Source organism: Spermophilus citellus, assembly GCF_964194105.1.
Source record: "Spermophilus citellus genome assembly, chromosome: 15".
Lineage (NCBI taxonomy): Eukaryota > Metazoa > Chordata > Mammalia > Rodentia > Sciuridae > Spermophilus > Spermophilus citellus.
The window spans coordinates 88,461,943-88,478,371 of NC_138195.1; the positions used below are offsets into that span (position 1 = coordinate 88,461,943).

At 39.9% G+C, this 16,429-nt stretch overlaps 1 protein-coding gene across 8 annotated transcripts in view; it reads right to left on the reverse strand.

Annotated features, from left to right (window-relative positions):
• Positions 1-1,923: 1,923 nt before the first annotated feature.
• The window catches only part of ATE1 (arginyltransferase 1), a 146,709-nt gene continuing 132,203 nt past the window's right edge, over positions 1,924-16,429 (reverse strand). For all 8 annotated transcript variants that reach the window (XM_081268777.1, XM_081268776.1, XM_081268775.1 and 5 more), the window contains one exon: positions 1,924-4,888. In XM_081268777.1, the coding sequence (XP_081124903.1) occupies positions 4,710-4,888 (179 nt within the window). In that variant the 3' untranslated portion in view covers positions 1,924-4,709. The remainder of the gene's footprint in view (positions 4,889-16,429) is intronic.

The window sequence follows — 16,429 nt, forward strand, 5'->3', positions numbered from 1 at the left end:
AAAAGGCTAAGAATTTGGGAAATATGGGGCTGGGGATGTGGCTCAAGCGGTAGCGCGCCCGCCTGGAATGCGTGCGGCCTGGGTTCGATCCTCCAGCACCACATACCAACAAAGATGTTGTGTCCGCCAATAACTAATAAGTAAATAAATATTAAAAAAAAAGAATTTGGGAAATAATATATTCAGCAACTTTAAGTTTTGGTCTAATTGAAATAGTTAATGAGAATATTTTCTGAATAGGACAGAAGATACCAACTCTGACAACTACAGAATATAAAAGTCCAAATTAGATTCTCAATGTATGCTAACAATTGAAAAGCTCAAATAGATTAATGACAGTGATATGGGCATCCACATTTTTCAGTAAACCCAATTTAAAGATCCCTGTTTTCTAAAGAAGCAGTAATTCAGACCCTTCATTTGTTTCAAATAACAATTTTTATTTATTTTATTATTATTATTTTGTGGTGCTGGGGACCCAACCCAGGGCCCTGTGCATGGGAGGAAAGCAGTCCTACCAACTGAGCTGCATCTCCAGCCCCTAAAATAACCTTCTTTTAAACAAGACATTCCATTAGAAATTTTTAAAGTAGGCAAACTTAGAAACAGTATTATAGGCCTCCCAGAAGAGAGGAGGGGCGCCAAGTCTCAAAAGTTCCAAGTTTTCTGAACCTTCAGGTAAAGAGGAAATTCCTGCTGTCCAGTGGGAGGGAAGGGGGTTGGGCAATGAGCATCTTGCCTCATGTGGCTGCTGTTAACAGAATACAACAGACTGGAGGCTTAAAGAGGTAAGAAGCTTAAATTTCTCAGAGCACGGGAGGATGGAAGTTCAAGATTCAGGTGCTGCAGATCTGGTGAGGGCCCATTTTCAGGTTCAAGAGACTTCTTGCTAGGTCCCACGTGATGGAAGGGGCAAGGAAGCTCTCCAAGGCCCCTTTTATAAGGGGTCTAATCCCATTTACGGGCTCTGCCCTTGTTACCTAATTACCTCCCAGAGCCCCTATCTTCTAAAACCACCACAGTAGAGGTAAAGATTTCAATTCTGTATATGAATTCTGGAGGGGCTCAGATATTCAGTTCTGGGCACCAAGTACTACAAAGAACCGATAACTGGTCATGCTGGTGAAATGCAATTCCCACCACTCCTAAGGAGGGCCAGAGTCGACAGCCCTCTTTCCCAAGGACAACAGGCACTCTGGGATATTGTGCAGGCATCACAATGGCTATACACTTCCTCATTTATTTTCACATTCACAATATATTAAGATGTCACTATGAATTAAGCAGATGAAAAGTATGAACAATATACAAGGTATGATCCCATTTTCTTCAAAAATAAAACAAGACATAGACATGTATTAAGTAGAAAACCGTTTGAAAGAATATACACCATAAATGGTGGTCAGTAGTGGTTAGTGATGGGAATAAAAATGATTTCATTTTGTTATTCTTTCCTATGGCATCAGAGTGCTTTAACCTATTGGGGTCCTCCTCATTATAAAAAGACAAAACACTAGTAAATGTGTTCCACCAATATGCTGTGGACTATGAAGAACTATTTACCTATGCTTTTGTTTATGAGACATTTTTAAAAACTTCTCTGTCAACTAAACTTTAGAAAATTATAATGGATATGGGTAAATCCATCTGGTTAAAAAAAAAAAAACACCTAGGTCCTAATTTATCTTGGGGAAATCCAGATATTTTGCTTAAAGTGAGATTTACTTTATTCCTGAGAAAGGAATCCACCACACTTTGATATAGGTAATGAAATAGTCTGGAACTCCAATTACTAAAAATTACATTTTATAATTCACATAGCCAATATATTACCTCCATTGTCTGTGTATGTTCTCTGCAGGCAAAATATAGTCAAGATTTTAAAAAATGAAAACATGTTTTTTTAAGTAAAGAAAAGTACCATTGCACATAGAAACAGCTTTATTTTTTCCACTCAAGCTTTATCAAATGGATTGTTCAAAAAGCATATACATGAGCAAAGATTTCACATGCAATCAAAATTGTTTTGCCTTACAGTCACTGGTTTTCTGTAGGAAAAGAACACTCATTTGAATAACATGTAATTCAAATATTTCCCAACTGTTTCCACTTCATTTCTTTCCTTTTTAACTTAGCAACAATAGATACATTTTAGTTAACTGTTCATATTCTCTTTTATTCATATTGAAATAATACAATGTCTAAAAAAACCCCAAACCATTTATTGTTCAGATATATGGAAAGGTTCTTTTGCATAATAGGCTCTGATATATTAAGAAGTCAAATGAAATTATTAATTGCAAAACGGATGAAAAGTATGATAAGCTAGAAAACATAAACAGTAATAATTTCTTTCCTAAATAAATTCAATCAAATGAATAATATATTCATCTGATAACAATTGCTACCTTTAGAATACAAAAAGTGCTCAGATTACATTTAACAAGAAAATGAAAATCCCATAGAACTGAAATATTTTCAATAATGCTAGTGGCATGGGGAATTGAAATTGTAACTCTGCTCCCAAGGCAGGAAGGCAGGTGTGAATTTATCTGAAATCGGGACACTAATACACTATGACTGTAAATGATACCCACTATTTTGGCAAGGTTCACCTGTGTCTTCCTTTAGATAAAAGCCATCAACATAAAAGCAGGCCTCTCGGCTGCTCCTCAACTGACACGGCAGGGTCACTTTCCTCAACGGTCCTTTCCTAGCCCACCACCACCATTTGCTCTGTGAGGCTTCAAACAACCAGCCTGTGCCTTGGAGACTGCAGGACTCCTGGGTCGAGCACATTCTCCTCTCTCAAAACACATACTCATGGATGCAGCAACCAAGTAGAAGCATTTTTAACCCTATGTCTCTCTGAAGCTAACCTAGAACACCAGGCAGGCAGGGTCTGATCTGCAATCTGATCTGGAAATTTCTCTCACATTTCAGATATATCCCTAAATTATTACTCCTGAACCAAAACTGCATGTAGACCATAATTTTATTTATATAAATAGGTATGTATGTGTGTACAGCAGACTTCTTTTTCTTTCTCTGGGTATGGCAGAATTTTAGATGACTTTTACTTTCTTTCTTTTCCCAATATTTTCATTGCTTACAGTATCATTTCTATTTTAAAGAAATCCATATAGTAAAGATATCTTCATTTTAGAGGGAAAAGAAAAAAAGTTCTACTAATTCTGAATGTAGTTCCACCCCAGTCTCTAAAATGCTTTTGGAAGCTATTTTGTGGATCAAATTTTCAGAAGAAGGTAGAATTTTTGTGATCAGAGAAAATGGCTTTCTTCAGTCCACCATCTCCAGTTAGCAAGGTACCCAAGAAGCAGCAGTTTGATCTCTTTCTCATACACACACACACACACACACACACACACACACACACACGTACAGTTCACATGGATACTGAATTTGTAGACATTTGATTTTTAAAACCCTTGTTTTGTGATTTTTTTATTCTAACTACCTGAAGGTTACTGTTCAAGGTTTTGTTGAAATTCAGTGCATCTTGGGAGAAAAATTTAAAATCGGTAATGAGATTCAAGCTACTAAGTTTTATTGCATGGCTTTTTAAAAGATCAATCAATAGAAAACAGAAAAATGGACAAAATGGGGACTGAAAAAGGTTGGGTGGCAGAGCAACTGGCAAAAGAGGGGCCCAGCTGAGAGTGTGTCCAGGAAACAGCCCTCCCTGTCTGTCCTGTTTCAAGGAACTACCTCCAATCTTCTCCTGTGCCCAGCCCAGTGCCCACCACCTGTACAGCAGGCATCTGCTGAATGGGTGGAGGCTCAACAAGAGTGAGAGGGAAAGAGGGGCTTCCCTCTACGCTGAAGTACCATTCTCAATCAAAGGGCCAGAAAAGGAGCACAGAGGTCAGAGTGACTCCTGGTGATCAAAAGTGATTTGTGGAATAGCTTGAAAGTAATCAGACATTAACCAGTCATCAATAACCAAAGACAAGTGTCCTGAGTTCTAAGGATGGAAAATTAGTGTCTATTTTCTTTGGATGAGGCTTAGAATCAAGGCAGGAGTTAAATTTCTTTAAATACTCTGTTTCTTAGATTTTTAGAAATAAAGCAAATAATATATCACTAAGGTAATTACATATTTTATTGTCCAAACTTCTGAGAGTAAAAGAGAACTAGTAACAATTATTCTAGGGGAAAAATGATGCCAAAATGACAGACGAACAGGACCAATTAGGACATGAGCTCTCGCACAGGTCTGCGTTTCCCCTTTCAGCTTCTGCTAGGCCCCACAAGTAGAGGCTGGCAGTCATGGACACTGAACACTGAGTGACAGCACGTTCAATTCTCCAGAGAGGAAACATTTTCCACCTTCCTCCCACACTTAAGGCTCCCCCATCATAAATGCCACTGGATCCGAGGAAAGAGAAGTTGGAATTTCTCTATCCGAACACAAAGGGCACAACGGTGACTGAATCACTTCCCACAATGTTAATTACAGAAGTTGAGCATTTTTTGCTCAAGAAACAAACTTACAAAATGAAAAACCCCAATTATGAGGCTAGGTCATAACTTATTTTTAAAATCTTTATATTAACTATGAGATTCTCACAAATACATTGCCACAAAATATTTTAGAAAAAGCCACAAGATAGACAAAATGGGAAAGTCTGGTTCCGGACGACAGCAGTGTGTCCTGCAGCTCAGGCACCCAGGCAGGTGTGCGGCCCTCAGCTTCTGAACAGGAGCATCCTCTCGGCGCACGCCTGCCCCACCAGGCTCGCGTACTGCAGCACCGAGGCCTCCTCGCTGGGGTCCTTCTGGCTTTTCTTGTAAACACCGTAAGGCATGATGGCTTTCTTGTGGAACACCTGCAGTCGGTCGGGCTCCTTGCTGCGACCCTCATCCACTGCAACAACAGAGAGTGTGGGTTAAAAACAGCCACATATCAGTTGTGCTCCTTTCCCAAGTTCAAAGTTGGAACACACAGCCAGGTGCTGGCAGGCCCTCCCTGATGCCAGGGGATGCAGCACTGACACACAGACTAACTCCAGTGAATGACAAGGCTGTCCCAAAGACAATGGAGGTCCTCCGGGGTGACAGCTAAAATGTCAGGGAGAGACAAAGAACTGTGTGTAATTGAAAAACAGGCCTTTAACACCTCCGTGGTTTCCTGGGACAAGGTAAAATTCAGCACGCACCTCCAGCATCGTCCCAGAGTGGTCTTAAATCTGCTGAGCTCTCCCCGGGGTTAACTCACTGTCCTACTTGTCATGGGTACTCCTGTGCCCCTGGGAGGGCCGGTTCTCATGGCTTCCGTGGAAGACACCAGGGGCTCCTGCTGTCCCCCTTCCTCTCTTCCTCTAGTTTGGACCAGGCACATAGGCCCTGCGGGAGGAAACCTGCTCCCCAGGCTTCCCTGCAGCTGGACGGCCTGATGACCAAGTGATGGCCAATGTGGTTATACAAGTGAAAATGTTTTGAGGGAGTTTCAAGAAATCTTACAAAAAATAGTAGCTGGCCTATGCCTTTCAGCCTGTATCCTGGAACACAGATGTGATGGCAGGAACCCTAACTTCTCTTCTGCCTTAAAGCGGGAGGCTAAGAGCTCCAAGGCACAAGTCATCCTTGCTTTAGCAAAAACAGAAGCTAGAAGCTGGCTAACACAGGATGTCTTGGAACAAAAGTGGCATGCCATCCCTGGGCTACCTATGTTCAGGTGCTTATATATATATAAAAAAAAAAAAAATCAGGAGAGTGTAGTCACACATGCCTGCAATCCCAGCTACACAGGATGCTGAAGGAGGAGGATCACAAGTGCAAGTTCAAGGCCAACCTTGGGAACTAAGTGAAATCTGTCTCAAAATAAAATTTTAAGAAAAGGCTAGTGATGTAGCTCCATGGTTTTTAGCATGTGCAGAAACCTTGGTTTTAATCATAGTACAGCAGAAAAAAAAAAAAAGAAAAAGAAAAATCTGTAAACTACCTTATTTCAGCCAACAGTATTTTAGGTTTCTATAATTAGAGTTCCTTCTAACCCTAATATGAAGAAAAACTTACAATATCCACTAAAATGTGCAGTGTGTGTGTGTGTGTGTGTGTGTGTGTGTGTGTGACTAGAGATTAAACCCAGGGCCTCGCACGTGCTAAGTAGGTGTCCTACCAGGGAGTCTGATCCATACTACTTCTAAAATTTTTATTTTGAGAAAGGGTCTTTCTAAGTTGCCAAGCTGGCCTAGAACTTGTAATCTTCCTACCATAGCCTCCCACGTAGCTCAGATTACTGCACCAAGATTAAAATATTTTTAAAAAAATCATTGATTCAGCAAGTCTACTTTCTAAACTTGACTTCATTTGGAATCATCCAAGGAACTTTTAAAAAATACCAACATATCTCTGGATCCCCTCACCAGAGATGCTGATTTAAAGAATAGTCTTAGTGGAACTTGAGCATCAGTGTTTTTTTTTTTTTTTTTCACTCATTTTCAAGTTAGTTGAGAAGCACTGTCCTTCAGAAATACCCACCCAAGTGTGTCTATGTGGGAGGATGCTCCCAACAGCACTCTGAAACCTGGCAACCTCTCAGTCCAGCAGTGAGGCCCTGGGTAAGAGCTGAGGTACACCCACTAATGGAACATTACGCAGCTATTAAAGAGAACAGAAGACAGTCTAAGGAGAAAAAAAAAAAAAGTAGGCACAGAACAATAATTTCTTTTAATTAAAAGCTTAGTGCTGGGTGAGTGTCACTTATCCAAAATGCTTAGATCCAGAAATGTTTCAGATTCTGTAATTTGGAATATTTTGCATATACATAATGAGCTATTTTGGGGAAAAACAAAACATGAAATTCATTTATACTTCATAAACATAGCCTAAAAATAAATTTACACAGTATTTTTAGTGTGATGTCTGGGTTTTGACTGACCTGTCACAAGGTCAGGTGTAGGATTTGTAACAGAAGTAACAACTTTTAAAAGTTTATTCTTTTTCAACTATTGTTTCTGCTATAGAAGTCTTAATTAATTAATCAGGAGAAATCTTCCCAGATCAGCTGCACAAGAGACCAAGTCAGGCCTTCCCATACAACACCACCCTTTATGAATGTTGAGAGGCTGTAGCAGGAAACTCAAGTTAGGCAGGTATGACTGGTCCAAAAGATACAACATGTTGGAGAAGTCCACATTCTTCCACTTAGAACCAGCCTGGGAGGGCATGATGACCAAGGAGAAAGGACACCAAGGGCTGGCCAGAGATCCCCATGTCCATAAGATCTAGTGTCAGAGTAGTGTCCGAGTTTCACGTTGGGCTGGGACATAGTCAAAGAAGATCAAGGGAGTGGACTGGCCAGAGGTGGCCTTCTGAGTCTGCAGTCTCCTCCTGGCCTGCCTGCTTTAGCCTGCTCTGCAGGAGGTTAACTCTGCAGGTCAGTCCAGCCAGCGCTGGGGACAGAGCACGAGGGCTGTTCACCCTGAAACTCTCTCCTTGGTTCTGCTTTTTGGTAGCAGCTGCAGCTGCTTTGAAGTTATTAAGGCTCCAGATTCTCCTGGTGGCCCTGGCCCCTGGGCCCTTTCTCTCCAGCCTGGCTGGCAGTGGCCTCCTGTAGTTGCTACCCTTCAGGTCACCTCTCAAGACTGTCAGCAACAGCACTGCTCATTACCAACAATCCCCTGCATTACATTTTCTTCACTGTAAATACTTGAAGTAGTTTGGGGGTTTTGGTTAGAGCCTGATACTCATGCCAATTTCAAAATATGTTTTGTTTCTTACAAATTGCTTTATTATCCAACTGAAGCAGAAAACCCATGTACTTTACAGCGATTAAATATTTAACATCTACCAGGTCAGCACATTCTCCCAGGTGCTGTGGTTTGAATACAGTTTGTCCCCTCCAAAACACAGACTAACACCAACCCTCCTGAGAGGGATTAGGAGGGGAAATGCAGTCCAACTAAGGTGTTCAGAGGTGGAGACCTTGGGAGGAGCTTAGGGACAGGCAGGGTCATCAGGCTGGGGTCCCCAGGATTGAGTGCTGGTGGTTTTTACAAGAAGTAGGAGAGACCAGAGGCCACACTTGCACCCCCCTGGTCTCTTGCAACATGATGCTATGTGCTACTGCAGGAGCCGCCACCAACCAGCCTCCTCCAGAAGCAGCCTACTGACCTTGGACTTCCAGAACCTAGAGCCCAAATAAACCTCTTTTCTCTATGACTCTATGACTTTTCAGGTCTGTGGTATTGTTATCAGCAACTGAAAAGGACTAAAATACCAAGGTTTAATGACAAAGGAAAAGGCACACCCTGGTTGCTGCTATCAACATCGATTTTAATATATGCTCTGCCACAAGGATAAACTTCTTCCTGATCACCTGCCTCTAAATGTTTCTAGCTAGAAAAAGGCAAATTCAGAACCTGATCCAAATAGAAAAGCAAGGATCAGAGAGAAAAGCAGGGAAAGAACATGAGCAAAATAATCCCAAATCTTTTAAATGTAAAACTTTGGATTTTTAAAATTTGAGTTTGTCATGTTTGGATAAGAGGTGTCCCCAGAAAACTCAAGTGAAACAGTGCAGGGATGTCCAGAAGTGAGATGACTAGGTTAGGGGAGCTGGGATCTACTCAGTGGATTCATCCATCTGACAGATGAACAACTTGAGTGATTAATGTGGTGAGTGGAGGGAGCCAGGCATGGCTGCAGCAAGCAGGTCACTGGGACCTGCCCCTGCCCTGGGGATTGTGTTATCCCAGGCTCCTTGCACCACAGCTCTCCCTCTGCTTCCTGGCTGCCAGGAGCTGACAGCTTCCCTCCACCAAGCCCTTCTGCCATGATGCTCTGCCTCACGTTGGGCCCAGAGCTACAGAATTGGATGACTGTGGACTGAATTTCTAAAACCATGAGTCAAAATAAATTTTTCCTCCTCTGAGTTGTTCCTCCTAGGTCTTCTAGTCATGAAAAGCTGACTTAAAACAGATTTAAAAGCATGCCTATATTAAAGTTAAACCTTCATCCTAAATCATCTAAAATAATTTAGAACAGACAGACATACTTTACGAACCAAACAAAACACCTAGCAAATAAAAAAGTGAGATTTGATGTTACCTTATTTTATCTAGAATGGTATACTACCCTCCAATTTTTATTCTTTCCCCTACAACATAGAAACATAAAATGTAGAACTGGAGGGGGAAACTACCACTACTATAATTTACACTAACTTTTAAAAATTGCATTCTATGTTGGAAAGTAGAAATTTTATTGCTTCATTTCTCAAAATATGAATTTTGATTTATTTACTGAGATCACATGACAAGTTCTAAAATTATATATATATAGGTCACATTTTTGGGAACCTATAATATCTTAAGTTTTGGTTACCGTATACACCCAAGAAAGTCTCCTAAACTTCTAAACTAATTCACAGCATTTTTACAGAGATTTGTGGCACAGAAATTAATCAAGCTCTTTCTACTTAGTTCTTTTTACTGCAAATAATTTTGAGGTCTGGAGTGATTCAGTAACAACGGAGTGATTACGTGGTGTAATTAAAGCAGATGCTAGCAAGTTACTAACTTCTTCTTCTTCTTTTTTTTTTTTAGAGAGAGAGAATTTTAATATTTATTTTTTAGTTATCGGCGGACACAACATCTTTGTTTGTATGTGGTGCTGAGGATCGAACCCGGGCCTCACGCATGCCAGGCGAGCGCGCTACCGCTTGAGCCACATCCCCAGCCCAAGTTACTTCTTAACATCAAATATAATTATAAAAAAAGTAGTACTAATAAATTTTAAAATCCTTTCCTCATTCTCTTTAATACTAATGTATCCAAGTCATCTGGAAACCCAGATATATTTAGTTTTAGTGTTCAGATATTTCAGATTGTTATTGGCCTTATTTAACATTCCTAATAATGTAGTACTGACTCTATCAACAATGACCCAGATTGTGTTGAGACTTACATTTTTTATTAATTTACTGAAATACAAATTAATTTCTTAATTGTCCCAATTCTTTAGTTTTCCCATTATCACACTTTGCGCAAAAAAAGGGCGCTGAACACTTGGGATCTCAGGTGCTGCCCACATCTGTCAGGTCCCACCAGGACCTTCCTCCACACCTAACAGCTGACTGGATTCCCGCTCAGGACGCCCAGTGCACTGCTTCGCACCTTCACAAGACCCAGGTCGGATAACATCGTAATTCTCCAGTCACATAATTTAAACTTAACTTGCACATTCTCTTAGGAGTAATCTTTTCGACCAAGAAGGCATATTTGTCAGCTGTTAACACATAAACAAATGACTCGTTTTAGTTTCCTTTTAGTATTCTTTTTCCTTAAAAAACTTAAATTACAAGGCAAGCTTGGAAAGTAAACTTAGAATTCTGCCTGCCTAAAGAACAAGGATGTCCATCTAAAACTGCCAACTGTTTAAAAAAAAAGAGAACACAGCCAACAAGACAAAGAGTAACAGAAACCAAAGAAATTCATGTTTTTAAAAAACTTGCCATTTCAATAAATCAAACAAACTCAATAAATTATCTGGGAATTAGTTATCAATGAATTAATGAATATTCAATAATAACCACATTAGTTTTCTACATCTTTTCAAACAATAAAAGTGGTGCTTGTTATAAAATTCAAATAACACAAAAATAAACAGTGGACTGACAGCCCCACGTGGGATCCTCGCTCCTAGGTTTCTCTCCTCGCTTCCCTAAACCCCTTCCCAGCTACCAGGTCCTAACAATTTCACAAGATGCATTTAAATATTCAAAGACAAGTGGGATCACATTCTGGCCATATTTTACCACAGAAAATCAAACCAAATTACCTGTTGGTATAATGTACCAACTTCAGGAATCACTGTTATCGTTATCGACTTAGACATGTTTCTGTTTCCTGGTTTAACCATCTGTAGTTTATGATCGTTAGTTACATTCTCAATGACGGCAGATTCTAATTCTTGGCATATACTATGCAGTTAATATTAAAACCAATTCAAAACCTAAACAAAAATAAATCCTACCAGATACTTAAAACATTGAAAATAAATTATGATTTGTTTTCCAAAGGAAAAAGATATATTTCAAATCCTCACAATCCCCTTGTATAATCCTCTTGTATGGCTTCCAAATGTCACAATGCTTATAGACAAAAATCTACAGACTAAATCAACACCGCACAACAGGCCTTTTCTTTAGGGGACCTTGGGTTATGGAAAAACAAGCCATTTTGAGATGAAAGATAATTGCCAGCTTACTGAGATGTCTTATAAATGTGTTCCAACAAGAACTTCTTCCACTTCTTCTCTCCCAATGCATCACAATTTAATTTCATAAAATAAAAACCAGAGGCAATCCTGCAAACTCATTTCTGAGATGAGCATTTGATCACTACTGATAAAAACATGCTGTCAACTCTATGATATTTTAATCTTCAAGAAAAACTCTGGGGGCAGCAAGTGCTTGATCACCCACCCCCAGCTTCTTACTCGCAAGAGAGGAACTGTGCGCATCACAGGTGCTTTCAAAGCCAAAGAATCTAGAGATCAAAGCTTCGCTTCTCCTTCTTATGGGGATTTAACTCATTTGTTATTCTTAAAGAGACTTCAGAATTTGCCAGGCTTTTCCAAAAATGATCAAGTAGTCTATTTTTTTAACTTCATTATTTACTGTTACAAAATTATGAAAACAAGTTACTCACTTTATTGTTTCTAATGAAGACAGCTGTATAAATGGCAGACACAACTAAATATAATTGGGCAACACTGATTAAATGTATGACAGGGAGAAAAACTTAGCAAAAGCTCAACTTTAAAGTTACAGTCAAATACAACTCAGAATCTTTTATAGTGAGAGGAGAGGTGAGCAAGTGTTTTAATCATTCTGAGGCAGCGGGGGAAGAGGAAGACTTTGGGACAGGACAGCACAAGGCTAGGTGAGGGGAAGCCCAGCAGTCACCTCAGCAGTCAGTAACTAAGCTCAGCCAGCTGCTTCTTTGAGTACATCTGGTGAGAGGCTCAAAAATTACTTTGGGAATCTATCCCAGAGAATATAATATATTTTCATAATCTGTAAGGAATACTGTTGTTAGTAGTTTCAATTGAAATACTTTTTATATAAAAATGAAAACTTAAGACAAATCTGAACTTTGCTTCTTTGTAAAAGAATGGCTTTACTGAGCTATAACTGAGATATCGTGCACGCCACCCACTTCAGGTACACCCATCGGTGGTTTCTAGCGTATGTTAAGTTGTACTATCCAACTCATTAATTAGACCATTTCATCCACTGAGAAGTAAACTCCGTTAGCTGCCAGCACATGGAAGAAACCGCAGGGCAGTTTTCCACAGGGCCTCGTCACCCTGCATCCCCACCAGGGCAGGCACGGCTCGCTTTCTCTACATCCTCAGCTGTCCTAGTGGGTACGAAGTAGCATCTCACTGTGGCTTTGATGTGCGTTTCTCTCGTGGCTAATGATGTCAAGCATCTTTTCATGCGCTTGTTCATTCATTCATCTTCTTCAAAAGAAACGTCTATTCAAATCATTTGCCGGCTTTTAAATCTAGCTGCCTTTTTACTGACTTTTAAGAGTTCTTCAAATTTTCTGGATATTAGATCCTTATCATATACAGGATTTGCTAACACACTTTCCTTCTCTGTGGACTGTCTTTTTACTTTCTTGCTGGTGTCTTTGGAAGTATGAAGTTCAATTTATCTATTTCTTTTTCTTTCTTGTGCTTGTGGTGTCATAGTTAAGAAACAATGTCTAACGCAAGGTCATGAAGAATTACTCAAACGTGTTGTTTCCCAAGCACTTTTTAGTGTTACCTCTTACACTTAGATCCAATGCATTTTGAGTGAATTTTTGTAGATGGTAATGAAATAGGAGACTAATTTCATTTTTTCCCCCTGCAACTGGGTGTCCAGAATAATTGGTTGAAAAGGATATTCTTCCCCACACTGACTTGTCTGGGCTTCCTTCTGGGAAATCAACTGACCATAAACATGAGGGTTTGTTTCTGAATTCTCACTCTATCTGTATGCCAGAACCACAAAGTCTTGAGTATACTCTGAAGAGTATATACACATGACATTCTAGAAAAGGCAAAATTATATGGGCAGTAAAAGGCTCAGTGATTGACAGAGGATGGAGAAGGGAAATGGGGGGATGAATGGGTGAAACACAGAGGACATTTTTAGGACAGTGATACTAATTTGTATTATACGTATCATACATGTCAAAACTCCACAGAATGTACAATACAAATGCAAACTATGGCTTTTATTTAATAATGGATCAATACTGGCCTATCAATCATAACAAACGGTATAAAATATTAATTCAAAGGGAGGCTGGAGGGCATATTACAACTCTGAACTTTCTGATCAACTTTTCTGTAAAAAAATAAAAAAAATAAAATTACTAAAAATAGTTCCCAAACCTCCGGTCTGTTTGTGGCCTGGGTCCAAGTACCAATGAATGGATGAATGAATGAATGAAAATGCACGCTGTCAGCAATGGGGGAACCTAGGGGTAAGACGCAGAGAATACTAAGACTGGCAATTCTCCTGTATATCTACAGCTATATAACCCATTTTAAAAAAGAATGAGGAAGTTCGTAGGGAATGATTTGCAAGATATCTTAATTTTAATGTACAAAGTCACAGATTACTTAGGTTGATTTTATTTACATAGTTTATATAAACAATATGGTTTTTTAAATGACACACAGAAAAAGATCCCCCAGCCTCCCTATCAAAACTCCAGCAGTGCCTGCCTAGCAGAGCAGAAGAGCAGAGGCCTGTGCCGGGTGCACCTGCCCTAGATGAGCTGAAGGAGCTTCACTTTCCACCTTGGATTTTTAATAACAGCAAGCATGTGTCAATCATATGTTGTTTCTAGTACTTACATAAAAAGCAGCGGTGGGGAGAACTGAAGTACTGGAGAGTAAACACGAAGGTCCAGTCCAGGTGAGTGATAACAGCTACTGCTCACTTGAGCACCCATCAGTCAAAACAGTGGGACTGTTTTGAGAACAACTCAGAATTCCCATTTCTGTCAGCCCCTCTTTAAAGGGAGGGCTGCCTTGCCCACTTGCTGCTGCAGACCAGAGTTGGGCAGAAAAAGCCGGCAGGGTGCTGCCAACTGTGCTCCCTTAGCTCACTTCCTGCTAGAGACAGTCAGGAGGGGACTTGTGAGTGTGTGGCGTCCAGAGACAGTGCCACTGCATGGACCTGCTTCTCCACAAGAGGTTGCCTCGCAAGGCAGCTCTGCCAGACTCCAGGGGAAACACAGTATACACAGCAAGCTCAGTTCCAGGGCACTGACACCCCGCCTATAGAAATGCAGGCTCAGATACACTGCAGAACTTTGAGAATATCACAGAAAGGGACAGACACATAGTGATGTGGACAAAATCCTCACCATGCAGGTGTCATATTGAAAACCTCCAAATAAATAAATAAATAAATAAATAAAATCAGTGCATGAATCTAGGGGTCTGTTAATTTATTGTCACTTGGCTTTTAAAATGATGCCTTCAAGAGAGTTATTAAAAAAAAAAAAAAAAAGAATGTGGCAGGGGAACTGCCATATTGCCTCGTACCGTAGGCCATTTTCCGTTCTCCCATTAGTCCTTGGGAATACAGAGTAACACTCCGGCAAGCCTGGGTGAGAGTGCAAATGAGGGCAGACATACAAGCTCAGCAGACACGTCACATCCTAGCACGATTATGTCTGACTCACTATCGCTGTATTAGAAATTAGCAGGCTTCCACTGGATTTCACTTATAATTTGATAAAGTGAATTTATGGAGTCTAAAAACCTAACAGATTAACAATAGATGAGAGAGAGGGGAAGAGAAGGAGGAGATAGGTTAGAATATCTAAACCTTAGGGGAAGGGACTGTCACAGTGGTATTCCACATTATAACAGTGCTTTGTTCCTACAACAGCTTTGCTCTTTTCTTTCTATTTTTGCAGGGGTAAGGCTTAACCCCAGGCCCTGTACATGCTAGGAAAGTGCTTTACCATTGAGCTATATCCGCAGCCCTACTTTTACTCTTTTAAAATGTGGTTTTCTTTTCTGAATTTTTAAACCTAGCCCTGATTATTATCATTTTAAAGTTAATATGGTAATAAAAGAGTAATACAAATAAATCTTTCATAAAATGTGAACCATATTTTATAAGATTTGATTTTTACTAACAATTCAGATTTTTTAAATTGCTGATTTATTACATTAACCACCTGTAATGTGTTCAATATCTTCATGGCATAGTCAGAAATGCACAGCTAAAACAAGAGTGACAGTTTCCATGTTCCGAAAAAATTAGCTCTTCAGGGTTTTGTTTTTGTTTTTTTTAACTTAAGAAACCATACAATAAGAGGGCTTTCATTTGCAGAAAGATGAAGTTGAACTACTTTTCTCCATCCTCTCCACTAAGTATAATAAAAATCCTGGAACTGTCTATAAAACAAAGCTAAGAAAACTCGCTGACAGGTGAGAGGAGGCGGCGGCCCAGTCAGTGGCCCTGGCCCAGAGCTAAACTCCCTGCCCTTCCTTTTTGCCTCATCTATGTCAGGCCAGAAACCAGAGATGCTTCCAACCCTGAAGACTAACACAGAGACCCCCAAAAGTCCTAGGAAAAGCTGGCTTCCTCCAAATAAAACAGCCTTTTTTTTTTATCCATGGCAATTAGCAGTGATCTCAAAAAAAGACTTTATATACTCACTCTTTGAAAGTACATTAAATGAGTAAGTAAATAATGGTCTAAAATATCTTGCACAAAAAAATACCCAAGACCTAAAGCAAAAAAAGTATTTAAGAGCTGGGGATATAGCTCAGGGGTAAACACTTGCCCAACACACAGGAGGCCCTGGGTTCAATGCCTAGTACCACCAAAAAAGGCGGAGGGGGGGATTTAAGTTTACAAAACAATTTTTTTCTTTTCTCTCTCTCTCTCTTTTTTTTTTTAGTATCAGGGATTGAACCCAGAGCAACTTAACCACTGAGCCACATCCCCAGCCCTTTTCATATTTTTAATTTTGGGACAGGGTCTCACTGAGTTGCTTAGGGTCTCACTAAGTTGCTAAGGTTGGATTTGAACTTGTGATCCCCTGTCTCAACCTCCCAAGCTGCTGGGAATACAGGCACGTGCCACCACACCTGGCAACAAAACAAATTTTTAAGTAAAGAAACATTTAGGGGACTGGAGCTGTGGCTCAGTGGTAGAACACTTGCCTGGCATTTGTGAGGCCCTGGGTTCGATCCTTAGCACCACATATAAATAAACAAATAAAGTGAAAAATCCATTGGCAACTTTAAAAAAAATTTTTTAAAAAAGAAACATTTAACATAAACAAATGAAATCAAGGCTTTTAGGGGAAAAAAGAAAAAAATAGGTAAGAAACAACACAAAACACCAAATTAGAGGCTTCAGAAACTATCA